This window comes from Carlito syrichta, unplaced genomic scaffold (genome assembly GCF_000164805.1).
Source record: "Carlito syrichta isolate Samal-C Ts95f unplaced genomic scaffold, Tarsius_syrichta-2.0.1 Scaffold287800, whole genome shotgun sequence".
Classification (NCBI taxonomy): Eukaryota; Metazoa; Chordata; class Mammalia; order Primates; family Tarsiidae; genus Carlito; species Carlito syrichta.
The window spans coordinates 70,158-96,646 of NW_007231896.1; the positions used below are offsets into that span (position 1 = coordinate 70,158).

The 26,489-nt window shown below is 44.9% G+C and overlaps 1 protein-coding gene across 1 annotated transcript in view; it reads right to left on the reverse strand.

The window, feature by feature from the left end:
• Positions 1-26,489, reverse strand: part of PLPP3 (phospholipid phosphatase 3) — a 44,998-nt gene that overhangs the window by 8,233 nt on the left and 10,276 nt on the right. The window contains exons 3-5 of the mRNA XM_008053053.1: positions 20,635-20,915; positions 20,185-20,242; positions 8,111-8,287 (exon numbers count right to left, since the gene is read on the reverse strand). Of these exons, the coding sequence (XP_008051244.1) occupies positions 8,111-8,287; positions 20,185-20,242; positions 20,635-20,915 (516 nt within the window). The remainder of the gene's footprint in view (positions 1-8,110; positions 8,288-20,184; positions 20,243-20,634; positions 20,916-26,489) is intronic.

Consider the following 26,489-nt stretch of genomic DNA (forward strand, 5'->3'; position numbering starts at 1 on the left):
CTCAAAGTGCTGAGATTACAGGTCTGAGCCACTGTGCTTGGAGGAATCAGCATTTTAATAAACTTTATAGGTATTTGTTGTACAGACTGAAGTTAAGAGAGCCACTAGGGAGCAGTCTATGGAGATGAACAGATGGGCTCAAATCCTAGATCTGCCATTGCATGGTTGTGTGTGTAGACTGTTAGCTTTTTGAGAGTGGCTCCTCTATCTGTACAAGGCATCACTATACCTTCCTTGAGTTGCCCTGATCTTCTCTCTTTGGTATCTGTACTGAACTTTTTTTTTTTTTGAGTTGGAGTTTCACTCCATTGCCCAGACTGAAGTGCAGTGGCTGTTCCTGGCCACCGCAGCCTTGACCTGCTGGGCTCCGGCGATCCTTCCGCCTCAGCCTTCCGAGCAGCTGGAACTACAGGTGCGTCTACCACGCCCAGCTGATTTTTTTATTTATTGTAGAGATGAGGTCTCGCCAAGTTGCCCAGGCGGGTCTCGAACCTGCAGGCTCAGGCAATCCACTCACCTCAGCCTCTCAAAGGCGCGGGATTACAGGCTGAGCCACCGAGCCTGGCTTTTACTGAACTTTTAATGACCTTCTATCTTAACATTAGGACATAGGCTGTAAGACATGACGCTTTAGATGCTGTTTCATTTAGACTGTGAACTACTCGAGGGCATGAGTTGTGCTGAGTCATCTCTGCTCAGAGCCCAGAAATTGCAACTCAGTAAAGCTGGTGAGTACAAAGGGCATGATATGCCTAGGCCTTGGGATTTCCTTCTGGCTTCCTGGTCTACCATACTGAACAATTTCACAGATTAAAGAAAAAATAACCTTCTTTGGAGGAGAAAGCCTTGGGACCTGCTCACCTTATGCCCCAAGTACAATAAGTGTTGTCCAAAGGAAAGCCATCTTTGACGCCTTTGTCTTTTGACTAGATGGAGTTACCCAATTGCAGTCATTACTTTTTGACCTTAATAAAGGGCTTTCAGCAGCTTTTGGCACTGGGAATTTGTCAGCATTTGTGTTGAGTGACTTCCTTCGTGTATCTGAGAGGGAACATGATGAGGTGGAAAGAGTGTCACTGAGAGTCAGGCAGTAGGATCTAGTCCCCAAATTGCTATTACAGTGTGACCCAGGCTGTCACACTCTTATGTGGTCTTGAATGTAATCAAAATAAAAGAGATTTCAGACAATGGGTCTTGTCCTGTATTTGCGTGAAAATGTTATCAAAAAAAAAAAAACAATGAAGGACTATTCAAATCCCACCTTAGTTACCACCATTAAGGATTATCACTGCTACTGAGGAACACGAAGGAAGTTAGTCTCACAAAAGAAAGAGGGTTTGGAGGAGCAAAATAAAGAAAAGTTGTGGGAAATCTTGCCAGGCATGGTGGTGTGCACCTGTAGGCCCAGCTGTTAGGGAGGCTGAAGCAGGAGAATCGCTTGAGCCCAGGAGTTTGAGGCCAGCCTGGGCAACAACAACAACAACCCTCATCTCTAAGAATGAACAAAGCAAAGTTGTGGGCAATTCTGGAGAAGAACAGGAATCTTTGCTCTGCCAAGTAGCCTTCCAGAAAACGACTCCTAGGTTATCATGAAGGAAGGCACCTGGTAAGGAGAACACAGGGGACTGATAGTTCAATCAGTGGGGTATAGATTCAGTGGGAGTTGGAGCTCAGGAACGTGGTACCCAAGGATGACAGAGGCTGGTCAAAGGCAGGGGGCTCCACTCCCAGAAATTCTCCAGTTTTGAAGCTGAAAGGGAGAAGAGGGCTATTATTCATTGAGCCCCCCTCCCCTCGTTACCTCACAAGTTTCATTGCTCTACATCTCCAAAGTCACAAAACATACCACATCCTCATCGAATAGCCTTTGTGCTATTCCTTCTGCGTGAAATTCCCTTCCTTATCTTTTGTTTCTTACAGCAAATGTCCAGTCATCTTTTAAGAGTCTCCTACTCAAGAAAGTCTTTCCAGTCCTCAAGAAGAATTAGTTACCCCCTTCTTGTAACCCCACTGTCCTCAGCATCATATCCATCCCAGCGGCTGTGCCCTTCTATCACACTTACTTGTTTACGTGTCTGTCCCTACAAGATCAGACTCAAGCCATTACCAAGTTATCAAATCAACTTTCTGGGTGGTCACCACGAGAATTATCTCTAGCTTACTTTGTTGTAAGAACAGTATATAATACATACAACGCATCAAATTTGTGTTAATTGATGGTTTATATTTTCAGTAAGGCTACCATTTGACAGTAGGCTATTTGTAGTTAAGTTTTTAGAGAGTCAGAAGTTATACTTGGATCTTCTATTGCACGGAAGGATGGAATCCCTAATCCCTGTGTGGTTCAAGCCCAACTGTATTTTGCAAACTATAGAGTTCTGCAAAGAAACACTCCTCATTTATTGAAGGTCAAAGTTTACCTCTGCCTTTGCTTCCTTCTCTCTCCCATATTCACATTCCAGCCCACCTGAGAGTGAGGGCCAGGGGAGCCAAGGTCAGCCTCAGGGCCTAGTAAAGAGCTAGACTTCTGCAGGACCAGAAGAGATTTGAGAGGTCATTTCATCCATTCCCCTGTGCCTAAGCAGTGCTGAAATAAATCCAAAGGGAATAAATGGGAATCTCCCCTGTCAGAGAAGGACAAGATCTTCCAAATACAAGGCAAAGACCAAACACGCTTGGAATTTACTGTTTTAGTCCTTTGAGATGGAGGAACCAGGCATCTGGTCCCTACCCTGCCGCTGTGTGTTCTCGGGCGTGTCCCACCCTCTCTCTGCACCAGTTTCCTCTTGCAGGGGTTGTCATGACTGAGCTCTTCTTCACACTGGCATTCTTGCTGGTCTCTCCTCCCAAGGTCACCTCACAGGAGCACAGACAAAGAATGCCCTCGCCCTTCCTTGCATCTGGAGGAAGATAGCAGCACACAAAAGAGCGACACACTGGCCGAGCCACACCCCCTGGGAAGAGGAAAACCAGGAAAGACTCTGCTGTGTATTTATGAAATTCACGAGCAGCTGCTTCCTCTGCCGAACCCACAGCAATGGCAGCCTGGCCCTCCTCTGACCCCTCTCAGGGCCCCCTAATTTGCCATCTGTGAGAGGGTCAGGGAGGAGGTGACCAGATATGCAAGTTGTCACCAGACAGGAAATGAACCGATGTCTGTTCCTTCGTCCCAGTCCCGGCCCTTGGGTAAGGCCAACTGCAGAGTTCACTTTGGTGGGGGTGACTTGGTGAGTGTGTGGGTGGGAGGGGTCTGAGAGTCCATGCATGCCTGTTTTTGGTCATCCGTTTACGTGTGTCTGTGGCTCTGAGTTCTGGCGAGAGAGAGTGGACATCGGTGCATGTGGGTAAGACTGCGTCTGCCCAAGTGCCTCTTGGTCTACCTGGGCTGCGGTTTCCTCCTTTATCTTGCGTATTTCTGCCCACACTGCTGAAGATGCACATCGGTGTGCAGGCCTGTCCCACCCTAGGTGCCCATCTCATCGTGTTGAGTCCATGACACTGTGGGATTTCTGTCTGTGCTGACTCCCCTTGTCTTCCCTTTCTGGAAAGTATTCAATCAGTGAGCAATGGGGGAGGAAACCAAACCCACTCCCATCTGGCATGTGACTTTTGTCTAGACAAGTCGATTTGCTGTGACAGGATCTACCTCAACAGACCCAAGTAAAGGTGCTCAGCGGTCACAGCCTGTTGCCCAAGGCTCTGCCGTGACTGAACCAGCAATCTAGAGTAACCCACTGCACCAGCAGCAGTTACTACAAAGTCAGTTGTGCCATAGACTCTCTGGGTGAAAAGGTCATGGAGCTACAGCGCCTCTAAGTTCAATTCACAGATGAGAAACCTAGGCTCAGAGGGGAAGTGTCTGGCCCAAGGCCACAAGTTAATTCATCACTCACCACTTACCCAATGCTTATCAAGCACATATTGTGTGTCGGCCTCTGTACTAGGCACTGAGAATAAATAACCAGAAGATAAAGCCATGGATTCTGCTACCAAGGCTCCCAAAATCTAGTAGGGGAGACTAGACATTATGAGCAGGCAGTGGATAGGACAGGTCTAAAGCCATGGCAGAAAGAATGTGCAAAGGGCCATAGGAGCACTGGAAGAAAGTGAGGCAGTACTATCTTCAGGGACTGGGGGATGTGTAGAAAGCTGAACAACATCCCCCCAAAGATGCCCACATCCTAATCCCCAGAATAGTTAATGATGTTACCATACATGACAAAATGGATTTTGCAGATGAGATTAAGGTATGGATCTTGAGATGGAGAGATGATCCTGGATCATCAAGGTGATAAGAAGGGGCCTTGTAACAGGGGGCAGAAGGATTAGAGTCATAGACCAAGAAGTGATAGCAGAACTAGAGATGAGAGAGAGAGAGAGAGAGAGAGAGAGAGAGAGAGAGAGAGAGAGAGATCTGAGGATTCTATGCTGCTGGTTTAGGAAGGAGAAGGAAGGGGCCACGAGCCAAGGAATGCAGGAAGGTCCAGAAAGCTAGGAAATGCAAAGAAACAGATTTCCCCTGAAGTCTCCAGAGAGAATGTAGTCCTGCCAGCCCACCTTGATTTTAGGCCACTGAGGCCCATTTCTGACTTCTAACCTCCAGAATTGTAAGAAAATAAATCTATGTTGTTTTAAGTCACTAAGTTTGTGGTGATTTGTTACAGCAACCACAGAAGGTTTTGTCAAAGGAGAAGCAAAACTAGAACTACACTCCATCAAAGGGAACCGCTCTCTAAGATGAGAACTTAGGGGGTTGGAAAACGTCAAGAGATTTGGCATGCCGGGAGGGGAAGGGATGGCGAGGAGGGGAGAGTCGGCCCTTCGAAACCTGGGTCTTGAAGCGCTGACTCTGTGCTAGGCTGCTTGGGATCACCTACAGCTTCTCCATCTTCTCTCGGAGTAAATGAGCTCTCCCTAAATGTCACACCTCGGTGAACAGGGAGGCCATAGAGGCTCAGCTCAGGAGAACCTGCTGGCAGAACAGAAAATGGGTTCTGCAATTCTTGATACCCCACGCAGTGGTTTTGTATCATATTGGGCTTGTTCTTTCTTGATCTTCCTATCTTCAGGTGATGTCTCTATGCTTCAAGAACCATTCAACACAGCCACATTCATGAGTAAGAAGAGAGGTGACTTTTTCTAGGAATCACCAGGACAGCAACCCTTTTTCTTGGGAGAAAGTTCTGCTACGTGGCACAAGCAGAGCCAAGGCCACAGACTTCTGCCTGGACTGTGAGAGCGACCCTACACAACTTGGGGAAAGTCCCTGATAAAGGTGCAATACCATGAGGTCAATCTCTTCATCATCCTCACAATTCTCTCTCCCGGTACCCAGTGTCCTCATCAGATGGTCTCTGGGTTTCCATGCCTCCTCATAGAGCTTCCTGTCTCTGGCTCAATCCAGGGTCCTGAACTTTATTTCTGTCTTCCTCACAATCAAACCTAGAACAAAAGAATCCTGGGATCCTCCTATCCAAAGGGACATACTGCCTGCTTTTCTCCCAGCTGAGCATTCCCAAACTTTTATGCTGGGAAACCACAGCTCCCGGACACTTCCTTGTCCTGGCCTCTTGACACTTCAATGAAATCAATCTCTCAGTACTGTGATTCCAAGTCATTTGGGACCATGAGGTCCTACGGAGCACCAGGTTGCGTGTTTGGCATTTGGAGAAAAACAATACATGATACTGAGTCCACGTTCTCTCATTTTCACAGCTGAGAGGGCAAAAAGGAAGGGAAGATATCTATCACCCTTGCCAAACTACTTTTACCTTGTAAAACAGGTTTTCAAACTCAAAGCAACACCAGTATCAGCCCAAAGGGTTGGGAAGGACCTTGTGACACAGTTTTGAAGCAGCTGTCTGTGCAGCTTCTGCCTTGGGTTAACTCCGGCAGCCTTCAGCTTCAGGGACTTCCTCTCCTTACAGAGTACAGACAGCACAGCTGTGAGTTAGTTAGACTCCTGGGGTGGCCATCTACTAGCTCTTTGACCTTGGATGACTTAAGGCATCTCTGAGCCCAAGTTACTTCTGTAAAATGGCTATAGTAAAGTGGCTTCATGTGGCTGAAACAAGTCGATGGGTAAAGCATCTAGAATGTGCCAGCACAGAGTAGATCCTTTAAAAATGCCTGGACCTAATTCCTGTCCAGTGCCAGAGTCAGCGAGAGCCAAACAACACACATCAGAACCCTCATTGCACTTCTTGAAAATAAGCCTTGGTCCTCCCGAACACTCTAAATGCTCTAGGATATAAAAGAGAGGAAGGCTAAGAAAGATCCCCCACCTTTTAATTTTTTAATTGGGGGTGCAGGAGACTCCAATTAGGACAGTGGCGCCAAGAAGGAAACACAACAGCAGACCCTGACGGGCTGTCCTCCTGCTGAGAGCAAAGCTCAGAAGGGCACAGTCAGCAAAGGGTTACCCTTCAGTGCAAACACCCATCCCCCACTGTCACCTCACATTAAAGAGCCAGGCACCAGAGAACAAGCTGGTCAGTGGCAGCTGCTCTCATTAACGGTTTGCTCCCCCAATTTCACTCCCTTTTGGCCTTTACTTTAAAAAAGAAAAAGAAAGCAAGGAAGAAAGCCATCACAACCGCCAGTCCCTTAGGGTAGGACTCCATGTCCAAGGCCGGCAGGCAATTCAGATGCTCCTCCCTTCTCAGTGCCCACTCCGTGCCCCATCTCTCTTCTTGACTGCTGCACACTGAAGTCAGTCCTCACCTGCCCGCTGAAGCCCCTGCACATGTCACTACTACAGCCCTCCCACCCCCAGTTGCACTGTAACCCCTGTGCTTGGCCAGGACTTGCAAGCAGCAAGAATGGGATTTGCCTTGGGAACAAGGGCTGAGCCTTATTCACCGCTCTCTATGCCTTCAAGAAAATGCTCCCTACAGTGTTCTCAGGAAAAGTTAGATCAACCAATTGATTTTGGCTTTTTGCTTATTAAGCACACATTTACCTACTCTGAGCTAGGAACCCCTAGAGGCCTTGGTAAGATGGATAGAGTAACATATATGTTGCATACAGTCCCTGCCCCTTACAGCCTGAAGGGTGATGCCCATCAACAATTTCTTCTTTTTTTTTTTTTTAGAGTTGGAGTCTCACTCTGTCGCCCAGAAGTGCTATTACAGAGGAGCCGGGGCGAGAGGTTGTGGAGAAAGACATGGGCCCACAGCCAGCATAGAAACCAGGAAAGGCTAAGAAGCTAGCTTAGAGCTCTCTATTGTTCGTGATTCTTACTGTGAATGAGCAAGAACAATACTAACAATACAACCTGCATGTGTGGTGCTTAAACATCCAGCCATTATTGTAGTCTGGGATTCCTGCTGGACTGGGGTGAGCTTCTCTGAGTAGGGCCCAGGAAGGCACAGCATGCTTAGTCATGTTTGCTGAATAAGCCCCCCAGACTTTCAGCAGGCAGGAAGAGCAGCACATACTGATGGAGACTCAAAGAGGTGGTGTGCCTCATCCCACTTTCACTGGGAGTCAGAGATGAAATACATGAAAAGGTAACCCACCCATCTGTGGAACAAATTAGCACATGGCCCACCCCAAGGTGGGAAATTGATGTGCAACGGAAAAGCTTAGCCTTCAGCAAACCTCCTCATCTCCAGACAACACTTTAGGGTGTGACTAAGTCACCCCAAAGGTCACACAGGGAAGGGTGGATGTTTCCCAAGAGGCCGAGAAGTCCCACAACACACTAAGTGTCCACCAGAACAGCATGTGAGTACTCGAGTCAGGAGTCTTCAACTCTGCTGCTAAGTTAACATGTGACCTGGGGTAAGTTTCTTCCCTAAATTTCCCCATCTACAGCGTGAGCAAGTTGGACAATATCTAAGATCTCTTCCAATTGCAACATTCTGTGGCAAACCTTCTGTGTTGCTGGAGAAGGGGATTTACAGACCCTATCGGATCAAAATTTCAGCTAGGCAGAAGCAGGAAGGAATTATCATTTTACTGAAGGGGTCCTAGGGTGGGGTGGCTCTTCCGACACCAACTAGAGAGCAGGAACGAGGAGGATTCTAGCTTCAGTCACTGAGCTAGAAACGTTTAACCAACAACAGTCCAGGTTCTGCTTGTAGACTGAGGACAAGAGGCTACTTACTATGCAGCAGGCCACCAGGGCTCCTTGAGCAAATCCTGCCAGGACGTCGCTGGGATGGTGCTTGTGGTCCGATACACGGGACAGTCCCGTGTAGAAGGCCATCATGATCAAGGTGAATTGCAGGAGGGGCCGGAGCAGGCGGGCACCGCGCCAAGTGAAGCGGGCCTGAAGGTAGAGCTGGAGGGAGGAGACAAAATGAACAGACACTAAGTGACTCCCCATGTACATGGATTACAACCCTGGGCCAACACACACTACGTGTTATCTGCTAAATAGAGCCATCTGGATCTTGGGCAGCATGTTGTAGATAGAGCGTTCCATCTGGACACGACCTTAAGCCTTAGTTCTCACACTAAAAAATAAGAAAGATAAACTAGGGAAAGCTGAGCAAAATAATAAATATAAATGGCCTTAGCACCCTCCTTGGCACATAATAGGTACTTCATAAATGATAGCTTTCTTTTCTCTTCTTCTTTTCCTTCTTTCTTTTTTTAAGAGACAGTCTCACTCTGTTGTCAAGGCCAGAGTGCAGTGGCGCCATCTTGGCTCACTGCGTCCTCAAACTCCTGGGCTCATGCGATTTCCCTGCCTCAACCTCCCAAGTAGCTAAGACTACAGGTGAGCACCCCCACTCTCAGTTAATTTTAGGAGATGGGGGTCTCAATATGTTGCCCAGACTGGTCTCAAGCTCTTGGCCTTAAGCAATCCTCCTGCCTCAGCCTACTAAAGCACTGGGATTACAAGCATGAGCCATTGCACCTGGCCTTCTCCTTTATTTTATTTTATTTTTTTAGTTGGAGTCTCACTCTGTCACCCAGGCTGGAATGCAGTGGCACACTCACAGCCACCCAAGCATCGACCTCCTGGGCTCCAGTGATCCTTTCGCCTCAGTCTTCCAAGAAGCTGGAACCATAGGTATGCGCTACCATGCCCAGCTAATTTTTTATTCACTGTAGAGATGAGGTCTTGCCAAGTTGCCCAGGCTGGTCTCGAATCTGCAGGCTCAGGCAACATTGGCCTCGGCCTCCCAAAGTGCTAGGATGACAGGCTGAGCCGCTGAGCCTGGCCTATCTTTTTGATTGAAATTAATTAGAGGACAGTAACCCGAATTAGTAAAGGTATCTTTTTTACAATGATGACAACTCACCTAACACATGTGTGTGTTTCCTTGGGGATTATAGATGTGCATTCTCTATACTACCCATCTCTCAGCATTGTCATAGAAATAAAAATTACCATGATAAAAGGAAGTTATGATGCTCACAAAAATCCTTCTACTTCAAAAGAAAGCAACTCTATCAAAGGACAAGTTTTTAAGTCATCACCTAGAGCTATGAACTTTCAATTATAATATAAGGAAATCCATAAAACAACCAGACAATGCCAGAGAACTATCAAATAGAGATTGACAGACACCAGACTGCGTGAGATAGAAGAGCAACCTGAAGAAAAATGGAAGGAAAAAAAAAAAAACCACCTCTGGCTGAAGCTAAGAAGTTGAAATGACGTCAACTGAGCATTGTCCCCTTGAAGTTATCTTGCTGCAGTTTCCGTTCTAACCTCTGAGCACAACCTACTTCCCAGGTTCCTGTGGGAACTTGAGAAATGAGGAGGAAGAGGTAAGAGGACAAGAGAAACTTGCGACTACAAATCAAAGCAATTGGAGAGGCAGGAGAAAGGGGAAGAGAGCCGAGGGAGGAGGCCGATGGCCTAAAGATAGAACCGTGACAGTGGCAAAGGCATGACTTTGCCCTTCCTGAGACAAATGGACACCTTCTTTTAGTCGTGAGGACAAGGCAAACCGGCAGTCAGTCTTAAGGAGCAAGAAGAGGGGAGGATCCAGAAACCACTCTTGGCCATAAGTGTCTAGGACTGAATGCTCAATGACTTGGAAATATGTTTCAAAAATGCCAGGTATGGAAGATAGCAGATAACGTTATAATTCTTTTGAAATTATAGAAATGTGTTACTGAAAAATCTAAGAGGGACAAATGAAAAACAGGTGAGGGACGGCACTGATATTGTTAGCTGCTAAATAAGTGAAAAAAACCAATGGTTTTCTCATGTCTCAAAATGTTAAAAATCCAAAAAAAGAGATAAAATCATCATAATAGCAAATATGATTAAATAAATAATAATTAATTTACCGAGAACTGCTTAGAAACATAAAGGACAATTTGAATAGAAAGAGAGCTAGAATTTTGACTTATAAGAACACTGAACTTTTAAACTCAGGTGGTGATATGTAAATTCAATCAGATTCCCAGAACATCCTAAAAAGATGTGGAGAAAACTTGAAATAATTATTCTAAAGATTACCTAAAAGACTATTTCTGTGAAATTCACCAGAAAAAAAAAATTAACAAAGAAGTGAGACGCTATTAAAAGTGCTAAGGACAAAGAAATAAGTTATAATTCCTGCCCTATGGAGCATACAGATGAAGGTACAAGAACATAAGTAAGTGCATTAATGTGTTTCATAGCAGCTGTGAAAGAAGTCAGGGGGCCAGGCTCTATTACTAAGGGGAAGGGATACTTGAATCCTAAAGAAGAGTGAGTGTTTGCTGAGAGTTAAGGGGACAAATGTGACGGGTGTATATTCCTTACAGAGGAATGGCTTAAGGACCTGGCATCAAAGTTCCCCATAACTACAAATAGTTCAGTATAGCTGGAAAAAGAGGGTGTGTGTGTGTGTGTGTGTGTGTGTGTGTGTGTAGGGGGGTCATAAGAAACAGAACTGCAGAGAAAAGCAGGGTCCCATTCATGAAGGAACTCGAGGATCAAACTAAGCAACCTGGCCTTTATTCAGTAGGCCAGTCTTTCCAAAACCATATTCCATGGACTATTAAGGGTCTTTAAAAAAAAAAACAAAATCTGGTCAATGTCCTAAACATTTTTTTTCACTCATTTTTGTCACTTGTCATGCTTATAAGATTACTAAAGGCTCTGAGAGGACCTGCAAGAAAAAATACTTATTTGACCTTTAATCAATATTTTCATAGAATGTAATTTCTATGGAACACCTATGGAATTACAGTTGGAAAATACGAGTATAAGCAATGGCGAAAAATTAAAATTGTTTTAAGCAAGTCACTGAATACCATAAAAAACTAATCTGGGTGCTTTTTAAGTGCCCTAGGCAAGGCTGGGTCATGATAGACAATACCAAAATCAATGGGTTCAGAGCCAAAGGCTACACCCTCATTTCTGTTGAAATGACCTGATAGGAGACTCTGCAGGCATGGACCGAAAATCTCTTTTGGAAGTGAGGATGGAGATGATGTGGTCTAGCTCCAAAACACGTCTTTAGGACAATGGCAAGTTCAAGAAGCAGGACATCATCCATTTGCAGTGTGTCCACTATGTCTGGCCTTCCTCCAGCTATTCTTGGCAGTGGACAGGAGTGAGTCAGTAAAACCAAGAGCATAGGTTTTAATCAGAAAAGCCCCACTGAGTCCCAGTTTTCTCACTCACAAGGTAATAACCACTATTGTACAGGTTGTGGTACAGCATGGTTGATAACACAGATCAAGGGGGTGACATGACATGCTACTCAATCAATGGATTATCTTATTCTTTTAATCATTTTTTAAAATTTGGACCTGCAGTCCCAAGATTTTCTTACCTTCCTGTCTGAAAAATCTGCAGATCCTCAGAAAATGCGTGCTGCAAATCCTCTAACCCTTCCTCCTACACACTGCATGCAGACTTTAGGTCACAGGCTTGGAAACCAGGGTGGGGCACAGGAAGGGTGGGTTTCCCATCCGGACAAGGCCCACATCTCCCCTGCCATTGACTCAGATACTTAAGGCTGGGGCTTAAGAAAAGACAAAAGTAAATACATGAGAGGAACTTGAGGAGAGAGGAAGAGACTAATCATCAGAATAGCTCCAGAAAGGGAGGAAGGGAATACTTATGAATGAGAATGGAGTAGGGGGCCATGGGAAAAGAATTCCTTTGGGAAGCAGTCACACGTGGAATTAGAGTAAGCAGACGGGAGCATATACCCCATATTTATCAGTAACTAATACATGGCAGAACGCCTCAAGGTGAGGATTGACCCTGGTGTTAGCAGCTGGTGCTTTTGAGGAAAGCAGTGCATACTGATTCCAGTCCTGGCTCTGTCACTTCCTAGGTATGTGGTCACTTCACTTCTCTAAGCTTCAGTCTCCCCATCTATAAAATAAGTAGAACAGTATCTCCTTCTCTGGGTTGCCAGGATCAAAGGAGACAACAGAAAGAGAACCTTGTCTGGCACTCGATACCTTTCAGAAATCTAGGTTACTCTTTCGCCTTGGTAAATGAATTTACTTAACGACTAAGGTGATTATTTCACCAAACCAAGTACATTACTAAAGCATGAGATTGTACAAAAACCTTCCGCCTAGAGCTACATCTGATTTGAGGAGTGAGCTGCTGGTTTTGAGGTTAAAGGATCCAGTAACCCACTCCGGCCCACACCAATCTCACTGCTAAATGAACTGACTTCACCAAACCCAGTTTACGGGAGCCACTTCATACCAGAGTGGGCCTTCCTAGGCCAGTGAGTTTGTTCGGGAGCCTGGGGACGCTTTGTAACTCAGGAGGCTCCATTCATTCCCACTCCACAGGGGGCAGGTACACCTTATTCAAGAGAAGAAGTCAATCCCTGCTGACCACATGATGCCATGCCCCTATCCTAGACCTAAACAGACTTTCCTAGAATCAGAATGCCTGCAGGGACTTCAGCAAAGTCTTAGGTGCCAGAAAAGGGTAAGCAGAACTGGATGGAAGCAGAAAGCCTGAATCTCCTTGACCTTTCCTAGTCTGCTGCTGACATTCTGTCTTATCTGCTTTCACTTCCCCATCTCAGGCGGAAGTGTCAGCTGTCAGAATCTACTTCCCAAGCATCACTGTGACACTGCAGAAAGCATTTGAGTTGCAATCAGAGCAACTAGATTGCAATCTTTTACCTGCTACATACCAGTTGTATGGCCCTGGACAAGTCATTCTGCTTCTCTGAATTTGTTTTCTCATATATAACATAAGGAAATTTGTTTATTTCATATTTTATTGATTTGAGTCAGAATCTCACTCTGTCATCCAGGCTGGAGTGCAGTGGCATGACCACAGCTCACTGCAGCCTTGACCTCCTTGGCTCAGGAGATCCTTCCGCCTCAGCCTCCCGAGTAGCTGGGAATACAGACGTGAGCCACCACGCTTGGAGATTTGCTTATGTTTGTTAATATTATATAAGTATATATTATGTTCAAGATTATAAAAGGCACAGGTATGAATAAATCCATTCACTAAAAAAGAATATAATCTTCTAATCCTTGTACTAAGATTTTGCTTCCAGTTACTTAAATAAAGCTGCTGATTGCAGATATGATGAAGATGACAATATTGGGTAAGGTGTATGTCTGCCTTCCCTAAAATGATGTACATCAAAGTCCTTGGCATTTATAACTCACTCCATAGGTGGAGTTCCCTTCTCCTTCCTGCTCCCTATTTCAAAACTGGGTCCTGTGGAATTCCGACAAAACCTCCTTAGAAAGGTCCCACTAAACTTGAGCCTGCTCCTCAGGTCTGAACCAGCAGAGTCAGATGGGTGTGTGAGTCACACTCATTCTTGCTAAGTCATTTGTGTTTCATTACACAATTTGCATACTGGTGGAACAGGTCTGTACTGTTTTCTCACTTCATTTCCATTGCTCTTGGGACAGCTCTGCTAAGAGTGAAAAAGAGGCTTTTGTCCTTTCTTATGTCTCTGCCTATCCTCTTCCTGCCGGCCCAGATCACTGACACCAGGGAGAAACTTTCTCCCTTTGCTAATCTCCTCCAGGGTTCCTCTTGGGCTCTGATTCACATGCCTGGTGCCTCTCCAACATGGCGTGGAACTAGAATTTCTCTATGGAAAGCTATTTAACTACCTGAGGACAAAAGAATACTTTTTAATGGACTTCTCCCCTCCTTTAGAAGAAAATCAAATCCTGTCTTTGGTCTCTATCAGGAGGAGGAAAGAAAACTACCATTTTCCCGAGCACAGTTCTAGATGCAGTGTCAGGTGGGTGCTTTACACTATATTACCTGCATTTGTCACAATAATTCTGTTAGGTGGACAACACTGTGCCCATTCTACAGTTGGAAAAAAAAATTCAAGGCTAAACAAGGCCATGGCACACGTTCAAGGTTAACAGAGAGCCATTATTTACATTGAGTGCATTTGCCTCTTTCTGAGTTCATTCTCAAACTACAGAACCCGCCTGGTTTCCTTAGGAAATTCTTGCTCATACACAAAGCCTTGGTGTCTTTTTATATGGGACCTCGGTCTTCTAAGAAGCTATTTGAAGGCACTGCGCTAAAGGACAACCTCCCTCCAGTGGACATTTGGAGCTTTGGGCTCCTCTAATTCACCTGTCACACACTTTCATAAACTCTCACTTCTAAAACAGGTGTCATTTCGTAAGAGCCGAAGTAGAATTTCTGACCCAATCTCAGGCTGAGGAGAGTCTGTGAACTGACTCACAGCAGAGCTAACGGCCGCTTCCTCAGCATTACATCCCCTCAGTCCATTCCTAAGCAGAGAACAAATGCAACTATTTGCTTTTCTGTCTTTTCACACAAAATTATGAGCACTTTTGGTGTCCCCGGACGCCCACACAGGGCCTGGCACAGAACAGGTACTTGAAATGGATGGACGTATGGTTGGATGAGTGAACGAGGTAGGGAGGAAAAACATCTGGTACAGTGGTTTATTTCCCTTGGAAACAGCAATCTTGCTCCTGTAAGGGGTTACAGCAGCCACTCCCAGGATCTGCGGGTATGCCTTGTGGGCATACCAGACCCCAGGCTCGGGGATGCCAAACATGTTGAACAAAACCTTAGTGACTAACAAGCACAGCCTGGAGAGCATGGCTGTCAGAGCACAGCCACTTCCCTGTTTCCTTGGCACCCAGTAAACCCTCCGCCACATGAACAGTTCTCACGGGGCAGCACAGTAAGGAGTCAATAGGGAAAGAGTTCAGCAAGGAGGCAGCAAGATATCCCCTGCACCACACAGGCCCACAGGGATCTATCAAGTCAGTGATGAGAAGACCAAAGAAACATGACTGAAATGGAAAGGAGTATGGCCTGGGAGTGTCAGAAGACATGGAATTGATTCATTCATTCATTTATTCATTCATTCATCATATATCATTGTACTCTTACTGTCAGGCATTGTTTTGGGGAGTGGCATGCAATAGCGAATCAAAAGATAAAAACATCTCCCCCCCATAGAATTTACAATTTAGTTGAGGGGGACAAACAAGTAAGTGAATATAGAGTCTGTCAGATGGTGAGAAATTGGGCGGGGGCGGGAGTCAGAGTAAGGATGCAAAGGGGAATAAAGAATAAGGAGTATCGTTTTGGAGGAGAGGGTTGTCATTTTAAACAGGCTAGTCAGGGAAGGCTTCTTGGAAAAGTGACCTGAACAAGGTGAGGAACAAGGTATAGACTCCCTGGGGGGATAGGACAGCAGCTGAGGAAAGGCCTTGACACAAAGAGGCTGCCTAATCCGAGGTGCTGAATAAGGAGTTGGACTGATGATCCCCAAGGTCTTCTCCACTCTCTAATTCCTCCCTGCACTCCCAGCTGTACTGAACTGAATACCTGCAGTTCTCCAAATCACGGTCCTCCTCTTCCTGCACACAGGTAGTTCATCCAGTCTTCCCCATTCTCACATGACTAACGCTACTTGAAACCTTTTCTGGCTCCAGGTTAGCTTGGGGCCACAACACTGAGTGTCCCTGATAACCTACACATCTCCTTGCCCCTGCTGCACAACATACCAGACTGTTATCAGTCTACTGCTCCTCTAGACTGAATTCCCCAAAGGCTGTGACCATGTCTTACTAATTTCCATATTCCCAGCCCTATCATGGCGCTGGGTATCTAATAGTCACTCACTAAATATTTGCTGAATGCACAGGTGAGTTCCTTGAGGGTAAGGCTCAGGTCTGATTCATCTCAGTATTCCCAGAAGGGAACAGAGTGCCTGGCCCAACAGAAGAGACACCAGATGTGCTGCACGAATTGGTGTCTGTCCTGGTGTTGACACTTTATTCACACAGTCACATCCTCCTCTGTCCCCCCAGATCATGAAAAGTGCAGGGCCAATCCAGATGTGGGCCTCTGAGGTTTAAGCCAAGGTTCCGAGGTAGAAAGCATAGTTTTATGCTTATATATGTGTGGGGCATTTTGTTTTCTTAATAGAATTAGCATTCATCTCTACCAAACCGTAACCTCATCCCTAAGCTTCCATACCCAGAGATAATTTGGTGTTTGGGGCATGGTTTTTTCCAAGCTAACCATTTTGCAAATCAAACCTAATATGGAGTGCCCTTCAAAGCCATGGAGGCTCTAGACGTGGTTGCTGCTTCTGATCTGCCATTCTCTTAGAACTTGATAATAATATAGGTATTAGTTTGTCCCTGATGGCTTCCCATCTTCCTTCTCAGCTCTGAGGGCAGTTTCAACTTCTTTCAAATAGAGCCACAGAGCATAAAGATTGATAAATAAATAGACACCGTCTAATCTCCCTCTTCCATTTGACAGATGGGGACGGTCGGGCCCAGAGTGTAGAACTGGCAACAACTGCAAAATAGACACGATCATCTCCACTTTACAGAAGAGAACACTGAGGCTCTAAAGCTAAGTAAACCACTTATAGTTCCACAGCGAATCTTAAGCATGACCAGATTTTGATTCCACACATGTCTGATTCTAAACGCAAAAGCTATCAATGCTACATCCAGCTGGTCTAAATGAGACGTTCCCCAATGCTCCAGAGAAGTTGTGAATCACAGACTTTGTGAACAAAAGTGCAGGGTGCACTGAGGGAGGCCAGAGTCTACTTCCCCATCTCCAGCATTTCCAGAGGACCCACATAAAAGCATTGGGGAGGGTCAAAGCGTTTCTCAGACTGACTGCAGGATTTTCCACTTTCTCTGGCAGGTTGCAATGATGTCCTTCCAACTTCCTTTAGAAAGTTTTACAAATTGGACATTAGAAGGGCTGGGATTTCTCTAGAATATCACATAAACACAGCCCTGGCAAAGAATACTGTCCTCAATTTTTGACCTTGATCTTCAGAGGCTATTTTAGGGCAAGATAAAACCTTAGAGCTAATATATATGTTGCATATGTGGATGTCTGCGAGTTGTGAACGTCAAGAGAGTGTGTGTGTGTGTACAGGACGGGCTTGGAGGTGGGGCATGTAATATGATGCTTAGGAGATGAAGGGTTAAGGAGGCACTTCTCTTTCACCCTCTCTTCCTTTCCTCTCTCCTTCCTTCTTTTCCTTCCTTCCTTCATTCTTCTCTTTTTTTCTTCAGAAATTTGAGGGCACAACATATTTCTCCTCCCTCAGACAGATGCAAATACACCTTCAATAAGAATATATTCCTCAGCCGGGCTCGGTGGCTCAGCCTGTAATCCCGTGCCTTTGGGAGGCTGAGGCGAGTGGATTGCCTGAGCCCGCAGGTTCGAGACCCACCCAGGCAACTTGGCAAGACCTCGTCTCTACAATAAATCAAAAATTAGCCGGGTGTGGTAGCACACGCCTGTATTTCTGGCTACTTGGAAGGCTGAGGCGGAAGGGTTGCCGGAGCCCAGCAGGGCAAGGCTGCGGTGGTCGGGGGAGCGTGTCACTGCACTCCAGTCTGGGTGACAGAGTGAGACTCCAATTAAAAAAAAAAAACTCAAAAAAACCGAGAATATATTCCTCACAATCATCCCCACAGAGATCTCTAGCTGGTAAGGAGGTGATGGATTTGGGGAAGAGAGGACATCACAACCATGAAAGCAGGACACAGGCAGGTCTCCTTCACGTACAACTGAAATTAGTGTCAAGAGGTTATATTCTTAAAGTTTATCTCGAAGAGGTCTGTTTTTTGTTTGTTATTGTTTTTTGTAGTGCAGTACAATGAAAAGAACATACGAGGATGCTGGTGTCATAAACATTGGCCTTCAAACACCTTTTCTGTCTCTTCCTGATTGTAGAACTTTTGTTATTCAATTTCTTAGATTCAGGTTTGTTTGAATTAGATAATAGAATAACCAGAACAATCTCTTCAGGTTACTGAGAAAGAGGCAAACGTCATAGCGTGATACAGTGTTGGGCACACAGAAGGCACCAAAGCAGGTCAGCATCTTCATTCACCCTCTGGGCAGCTTTGAAGAGTGCAGTGAGTGCCCAGTGCTGGCTTCAAAATAATCCAGCTCTTCTCGTGAAATAAAATGAAGAGACACAAAAAATAAACACACACCCAGCCCCTCTAAGCACTTTGATAAAACACTGAAATTACATTTTTAAAATTGCTTCCAGCCCTGGGTAAAATATACACATGGAGCAGGAACCTAAATATTGTTGCTAAATTTTCCTTTCTAAGAGCAAAACAAAATCCAAAAAATGAAGAAAGGTGGGGAGTGCTATTCACGAATAAATAAAATCCATGTTTCATGCAGTCATCAGTTGAGAAGACCAGGGGCCTCCAAACTTGGAAAGGATTGGGGAAAAAACAAAACAAAACAACCCCTCTGTTGTTTTTTTTTCCCAATACCTAACTGCGTTTTTTAAAATAAGTCGAAATCAAAACACTTCTTTTCCAAACAGCCTAAACTTCTCTGAGCTACGTCTGACCTCTCGCACCTTTTTTCTCCGAGCTCCATCAAAGCAGCCAAAAGCACGAAGTGCCTTGGCACGTGAACCTCATTCAAGGGGAGAGGAAAGGCAAGGGAGCCCAAGTTCAACGGACAAACACACATCAGCCTGCTGTTTGTCCGCCAGCTGGCAGGGAGCAGGCACTTCACCTGCACTGCCCAGGCATCTCCAGGAAATCAGAGCAGACACGGCCATGAGAAAAGCAACAGGTGAAACAGATCATGGTCCCTCAAGCATGCTGCTTAACGTTGGCAGGTGCTGCACCTTGGTCTCCAGACCTGATCAATGAGGACACAGATCTCAAACTTCACAGTGTTGTTATGAAGTTAAGTGTCCTTATGGATGCAGAAATATTTTGAAAACTTTTGAAAAGTATTTTAAGTAAGTTGAAATCAAAATGCTCCTTTTCCCAACAGCTTACGCTCCTGTGAGCTACATCTGAACTCTCAGCACCTTTCTGCTCTGAACTCCATTAAAGTAGTCAAAAGCAGGAAGTGCCTTGGCACATGGACCTCATTCAAGGGGAGAGGAAAGGCGGGGACGCCTTTTCCCTTCCAAGATCACTCTTGGTAGTCAGACAATGATGAGCCTTAAAACCATCATTAGAATATGAAAGAGAACTGACAGGTGAACATTGCAAAAAACTTGACCAGAAGGCTTGGATTTGAGCGAAAGTTCTGGTGTTTATGTAAGTGTTGGCAGTTCACTTGAATTCTCTGAGCCTTACTTTTCTCACAAATGAGTCTCTCTTTTCTCATGATAGATTTTCAAAAATCAGTGTTTGCAACGTACAATTTTATCCAAGTGTCTTTATCACTTTATAATTTCAAAATGGGTCCACAATCCTTATCATTTTTTAATTATTTGTATTATTTTTTTATTTTTTGGAGTTGAGGGTCTCACTCTGTCCCCCAGGGTGGACTGCAGTGGCATGATCACAGCTCACGACAGACTCAACTTCCTAGGCTCAGGTGATCTTTCCATCTCAGCCTCCTGAGTGGCTGGGACCACATGTACACGCCACCACACCCAGCTCATTTAAAAAAATATTTTATAGAGGTGAGTTCTCACTATGTTGCCTAGGTTGGTCTCAAATTTCTGAGGGCAAGCAATCCTCTAGCCTTGGCCTCACAAAGTACTGGGATTACAGGCGTGAGCCACCACACCCAGCTGCAAATGCTATTTTTATTTGAGAATGGAAAAATCCTGGACAGTAAACCAGTTTCTGCTAAGGCACTGGCAGATTCAGAATGAAAGCTAACCATTCTAGCTAACCTGTCTTTTAAGGATTTCACTGTGAAGTCTGCCCCTCAGTATTTTGAGGGCTATAATATCAGAAGGGATTCAAGCCAGGGCTGAACACTGTTCGAGTCATAGCAAAGGTACTTACCACCAAATACAGCATAGTGTACATGGAGAAGGAGGCATGGCCAGAGAAGAAGGACTTCCTGCAAGAGCAAGAGAGGGCCATGAAAGGGCCATTTTCATATCCCTGACACACAACTTGCCTGTCTTCCCTCCCTAGACTGTAACACTGAGAGCAGACCCTATGTCTTGTTCCTTTCTGCATCCTTGGTAGTACTCTGGATACATGCCTGGAACATAGCAGGCACTCACCAATTCATGAGTAAACAAAAGAATGAATGAATGAGTGAACTTATACATGTCATATCATAAATATTTATTTACATTTCTGTCTCAGTCATCTACTGTCAATTCCTCGAGAATAGGGACTATGCCTCATTTGCCCATCTAAACGAGTCTCCAGTTTGCAAGCGCTCACTGAACTGTGTTGCATCGAAGGGGTGCATGCCTGGGTTGTGGGAAGGTGGTGTCTCACCTGGCTTCCTGGACTTTGATGTCATCGCCTCTGCATTCGTATTTCTGAATGTAGCCCTCGGAGCAGTTGATCTGGCTGAAATCAGGGTTGCAGACACTCAGGAAGTGAGGACGGAGGCGCCCTATGGACACTTTGGCAATGTCCGTGAAAGACTGGCTGATGGCGCAGCCGAAGAGAAAGCAACCCACTTGCTTATAGAGAGCTGCCACATAGGGGTTCTGGATCGTCGACCGAGACTTCTCCTTCAGGTAGTAGATCCGGTAGAATTCCCCTGTGATGATCTAAAAGGAATCCAATAAGAGAATTAGGCAGTATCAAGACCCACCGATCAAAACGGATTGTAAAGGATATTTAATGATATAGGAGAATATTCAGTATTTAACTTCAGGTTATCATCTATAAAATGCCTATTTTCTATTAAGAAATATACAGACACAAATATGCATAGGCAAAAAGATCACAGTGCTAAAGCTTTTTAAAAGAAAGTCCTACATGGCTACATAACACCCTTGTAACAAATACATACAAACAAATATACATATGAGACATATTGAGAGACAAATAAGGACTTAGCTATAGGAAAAAAATATTAGATGAAGAATCAAGGATAAGGTTAAGGGTGGCCGAGATGTTAGGGGGTCTGAGCAAATCTTGGGGTCCTAAGATTTGGGGTAAAGGATCACCAACAATGATCCGACTCTACTAAGGGTCTCAGCCATTGTGCCAACATTTGTCATGGTGGCGGTGGGGGTGGTGGTTTCTTATAAAGACTTGAATACACCACCGCCAAGTCCTGGAGAATCCAGACTCTGTCACCTGTCTAGCTGATAAGACAGTGATCCAGTGTTGCAGGAAAGATGCAGAGAATTGCAAAGGCAAAGCAAAAGAGTTTATTCACGTTCAAGAGATAATGGGACCAACGTTGTACGTGGGGAAAGAGCATATTTCAAGTCTCCATAAGGAAACAAAGCTAGTAAAAATCTCCAGCAACTGCATTCTTGAGTGCTGGTAACATGTCTTGTGTCTCAATGTTGTCAAGACAACACATCTTGTGACTCCAGCAGGTGGTAGGCTGGTGGGCTGTCATGGAAGGCTGATCACAATAGATTAGGTCAACTCAGCCTTATGGCTACAAGACATATACTAGGAATAAAAAATGCTAATGAATCAGTACAAAACAGGCTGGGGGGGGTTGTAAAACAATTATCAATAGCTACTTCTGGGAAACCGGTTCTGCCCTTGGCTAATGATTAGAGGGTTGGCTAGGTGATTTACTTAAGGAAGCATAACAAAACTAAAAGCTATGTTGAAATGGCTGCACTTTAGCCAAGATTATTCAAAAAATGGTGTCTCACCCCTTCACTAGTATTCTTCAGTGATAACCTAACCTCTCCAAGCTTCAGTTTCCTTCTCTAGAAAAGGAGGCTACCCACCTTTGCAGAAATGTTGGTTTAAATGTGATAACATGAATAGAAATGACCCGGGTCATAGAAAGTGAGGCTTTTATTTTACTTTTTAGAAGTGCATATGATGAATAGAATGCCAGTCTAAAAACCGAGAGAAACTTTTAACACAATGCCCTTCAATGTTTGTGAATTTCCTCAAGTCAACCTGTATTGTCTTCTTAGATCTTAAAGGACACCGATGGAGTCTGGATTTCCATCCTCTGTGTCTACCATTTGATGCTTAGAGGAGATTTATCCCTACTTTAAAAAAGAAAAGCCACTAACTACTGATTACCTGTTGTATACCAGGCATTGCTTTTATATTTTTTATTTCATGAAATCCTCACAACCACCATGAGATAGATAACCAAGGTTCAGAGGGGAAGTACTGTGCCCGAAACTGCTTGGTTTTACATGAAGAATGGGGACGGCTGATGCTGTGTCAGGTAGATGTCTCTGCGGCAGGGGACTAATTTGGCTTTGGTGATGTACAACCATGCAGCCTGCTGCCCTTGTCTTAACTTCACAGTCCAGCCCTAGCCACTTCCTGGTTGCAACCACAGCCCAGGGACAGCAACGGTCAACTCATCACTCACCACAAAAGTCCCTTTCACACTTCCTCCCAGGGCGGAATGATGAGCCACACTTGCCCTTTCAGAGAGCGGAGAGCACGCTCACAACCACAAAGGAAGCAATAGACTGGCGTATCTGGACACTCCTTTGCAAAGGCCCCCGTTAGTCTTTTACAGTGGAAGTTCTGATCAGGGGTCTGATCAAAGTCCGCAAGGGCTCCAAAGTCTAGGGAAGGACGGCCATGTGGGAAGGAAACACCAGCTGGGTCCAGGGACCAACAGGAGCAGTGGTGAGAACAGCTACTGCCACTTGCCAATGTTCACACAGTGACTCTGTGTTTATGGATGCATTATATTTGCAAGTGCCACACTTCCCATATCATCCTGAGTGGGATTCTATATTAGAAGAACATTGTCAAAGGCCAGTCTAGCCTGCATCCTGGCTTAGCCGTTCCCTGAGGGAATAGAAGTAATGTGTGACCCTGCATAGGTGCTCAGAGACTATGGTTTGAAAGAACAAATGAATGAAAGGGAGAAGGACAGTAGTCCTTAGAGTGGCCTTATTACAAAATTGGAAATATCCCCTAAACATTACCAAGAGCCCCTTGATAACACATTGCAGAGATTAAACGCTGAAAAGCATGGCAAGTCATTAATGAAAGGGGCCATTATGTATGGAAGAAACTCAGGTCCAAATTAACTCCCAGCTAAAGATTAGTCCCAGGTGCAATGACTCCCGGCCCAGCATTCTTTCCTGCCCTTCATGATCTAATTCCCCTTTTGAACCTGTTTATACTCTTACCCTATATAACCTTACAGGCAAACAAGTTCCAGATGTTGATTACCACAATCGTGTTCTCTTACTCTTTCTTATTATTCTTTATTAATAAATCACACTCATAGGCATGGGGATGAACACAGAACTAGGAGTCAAGTGGCCAGGGTTCAAATCTCTATTCCCTGAGTGAATCTGAGATAAGTCGGGTCTCTCCATTTGCAAAACGAGGGTGCAAGATTCTGTGATTCATGACTTCATAATTGCAATGACATTTATTCTCACTCTCCTGGGTTACCTCCACCACTAGCCTGCCAACAAAAAAACAAAGGTAACAAGCCATAGCAGAGGAAAGTTACTTCCTGGAGATGACACCACAGGCCAAGAGTAGAACCAAAGCCCCAGGCAAGCTCCCTGCCCTTGGAATGAGTGCTCCCGAGTTCTCTCAACCAAGCCACTGCCGCGGATGAAGAAACTGTCTCTAAGGAGGCTTGGCTTGAGCATCAAGCAGTGGGATTTCCTGTTTGATGCTGAGGAAGACCATGTTGGTTTCCACTGCAAATTAGCATCTCTTGCATGAATTTACTGATTAATCTCAGATGAGTCACCTCTCTGCTTCGGTCACTTTAGGGAGAAGGGGTATGATTACAAATCAAGAACTCTTTTCAGCTCTAACATCCTATCCTTCTAAAACGTCCATTTTCAGTGCTACAGTCTTAAGATAGCAAATTGCAAATTAAAATGCTTCTTCCTGTCATGGGAAGACAACAAATTCTTTAGCATAATATTAATAATAGCTACTACTAATATGATCACTAGTTTATGCCATTTAATATAAATAGCAACCATTGCTTACATTTCTTTTGCACTGTAGTTTCATGCAATATTTTCTGTGAAGAAGATATTCCATTCTACAGATGGAGATACTAAGGTTATGGGAGATAGTGGCTTATCTGAAGGATAAGGCTAATGACAGAGTTAAGAGTAGAACCAAGCAGGGCATGGTGGCTCACACCTATAATCCCAGCATGCTGGTAGGCAGAGGTGAGAGGACTGCCAGAGCCCAGAGGTTCGAGACCGGCCTGGGCAATTTGGCGAGCTCTCATTTCTACAAAAGTCAAAATATTAGTCTTGCATGGTGGCCCGTGCTCGTAGTTCCAGCTACAGGCTGAGGCAGAAGGATTGCCTGAGCCCAGCGGGTCGAGGCTGTAGTAGCCGTGATCGCAGCACTGCACTCCAGCTGCCCTGGGTTGCCCTGACAAAACACACACACACACACACACACACACACACACACACACACACACACACACACGAGTAGAATCAAGATATTCTGACTCTCAAGTTCAAAAACCCACAGCAGTTACACTGAGATAATGCTATCATTTCTATTGTTATTAAAACCGATTTCCTCCGCGGCAGAATAACAATGGCAGAATTTCAAGGGAAGGCCCAGGCTGAAGCCATTTAGCAGACACATGACTCCAGGACCACATGGCTTCTGGGGCAGCCCTGACAGACTTGGGAGTTAATGAGCAACAAATTATGTATTTTCTCTATCCCCTTGTACAGAAGGGTCGGGGAGTCGACAACACAGCCATAAATCATCATTATGAACCAGCCGGACTTGGCTTCTTGTAATCCTAACCCTTAAAAGGCCATTTAATGAAATTTGGGCTGTGAAAGGCAGCCTGAATACCTCACCTCTACAGAAGAGACGAGGGCTTAAATTGTTCTCCAACACGTTACACACCTAACTCTGGAGCCCAGATTTACTGCTTTCGGACTTTATTCATTACTCACAATGTTTTTATTCCTGGGTAATAAAATAAGCTCTTCCCTCGTCCTCCCCTACAAAGGCCCTGTCCCCGCCCCCAGGCTCCCGCCCCTGGAGCCCTCATTTCTGCCTCAGTCAGCAAGGTTCTGATATGTAAATTTCACTGCTGAGAAAAATGCCTTCAATGTTGATTCCTTTCTGAAACAGCAAGCAACAGATTCTAGGGGTGATGGCAAACTGCCAGGCAAGCAGAGGAGAATTCTCCCCTACCTGCCTTTTAAAACATTTGGCACAGAATCTGGAAACTAATAAAATGGAAAAGCATTGCAATTAAGCTACAAGGGGACAGAAGGGGATCAGTCCTTGCCTGCGAACCGCCGCAGTTTGGAAGGTGGTTGTCTCCAACTGCAAGACAGCTCCTCTTCCTGTCTTTTCTGGTGAAAAAGAGCTCCATTGCCCACATATTTGCAGATATTTAACTCTTCCAGAGAGGAAATACGAAGAAACGTTAAGGTAGACATTTTGGAAATGCTAGAGCATGGGATAGTGAATGAAAGAAGCATTAACTTTGGAGGCAGAAAACCTCGATCTGAATCTCGTCTATTACCTTAGGCAAGTGATTTCAACCTCTCTGGGCTCTGGTGTCCTCATCTGTGGAATGAGATTCATATCTGCTTGCTGGGATTGCCAGATAATACAATAAGATGACATGTCAAATGCATGGCACCTAACAGGAGAACCTTCAAGAAGTTAACTTCTTTCCTCCTTCCAATGGAGAAGGGAAAAATTAAAAAACAAACAACCCCCCCCAAAGAAAATGAACACATATTTTGTAGAGATTATCTCTTCCAAGATACTTCCAAGAGCTCCTTGGAATGATAACATTCCAAAGTGAAGAGTCTGGAAGTACCACTCCTCCAGGGTAGAACCATAAAATGTGTGTATGGATGATGCTGGTTTTGATCCTTTTATCTAGAATGTCTTTTTCAGGGGGACCAAAAAAAAGAAGGGAAGCCAAAGCCCAAAGCAGAAACCCTGCTCTACTGTTTTTTTGTTATTTTTAACATTCTCCTCTATTTATGAATTATCCCAAGAAAAGTAGTATTTTTGGACAAAATGTCCTAACAATCCCTCTTTTAGGGACTGAGGACTCATCATCTTCCCCTGCTCAGCCTGAAGGACAAACTTCCCTGTATTCTGATTTGCTTTATTAATAATATTTGCATAGTACTTTACAGCTTACAAAGCACTTTCACATCCACTGTGCTGTTTGCTTCTCACGATAC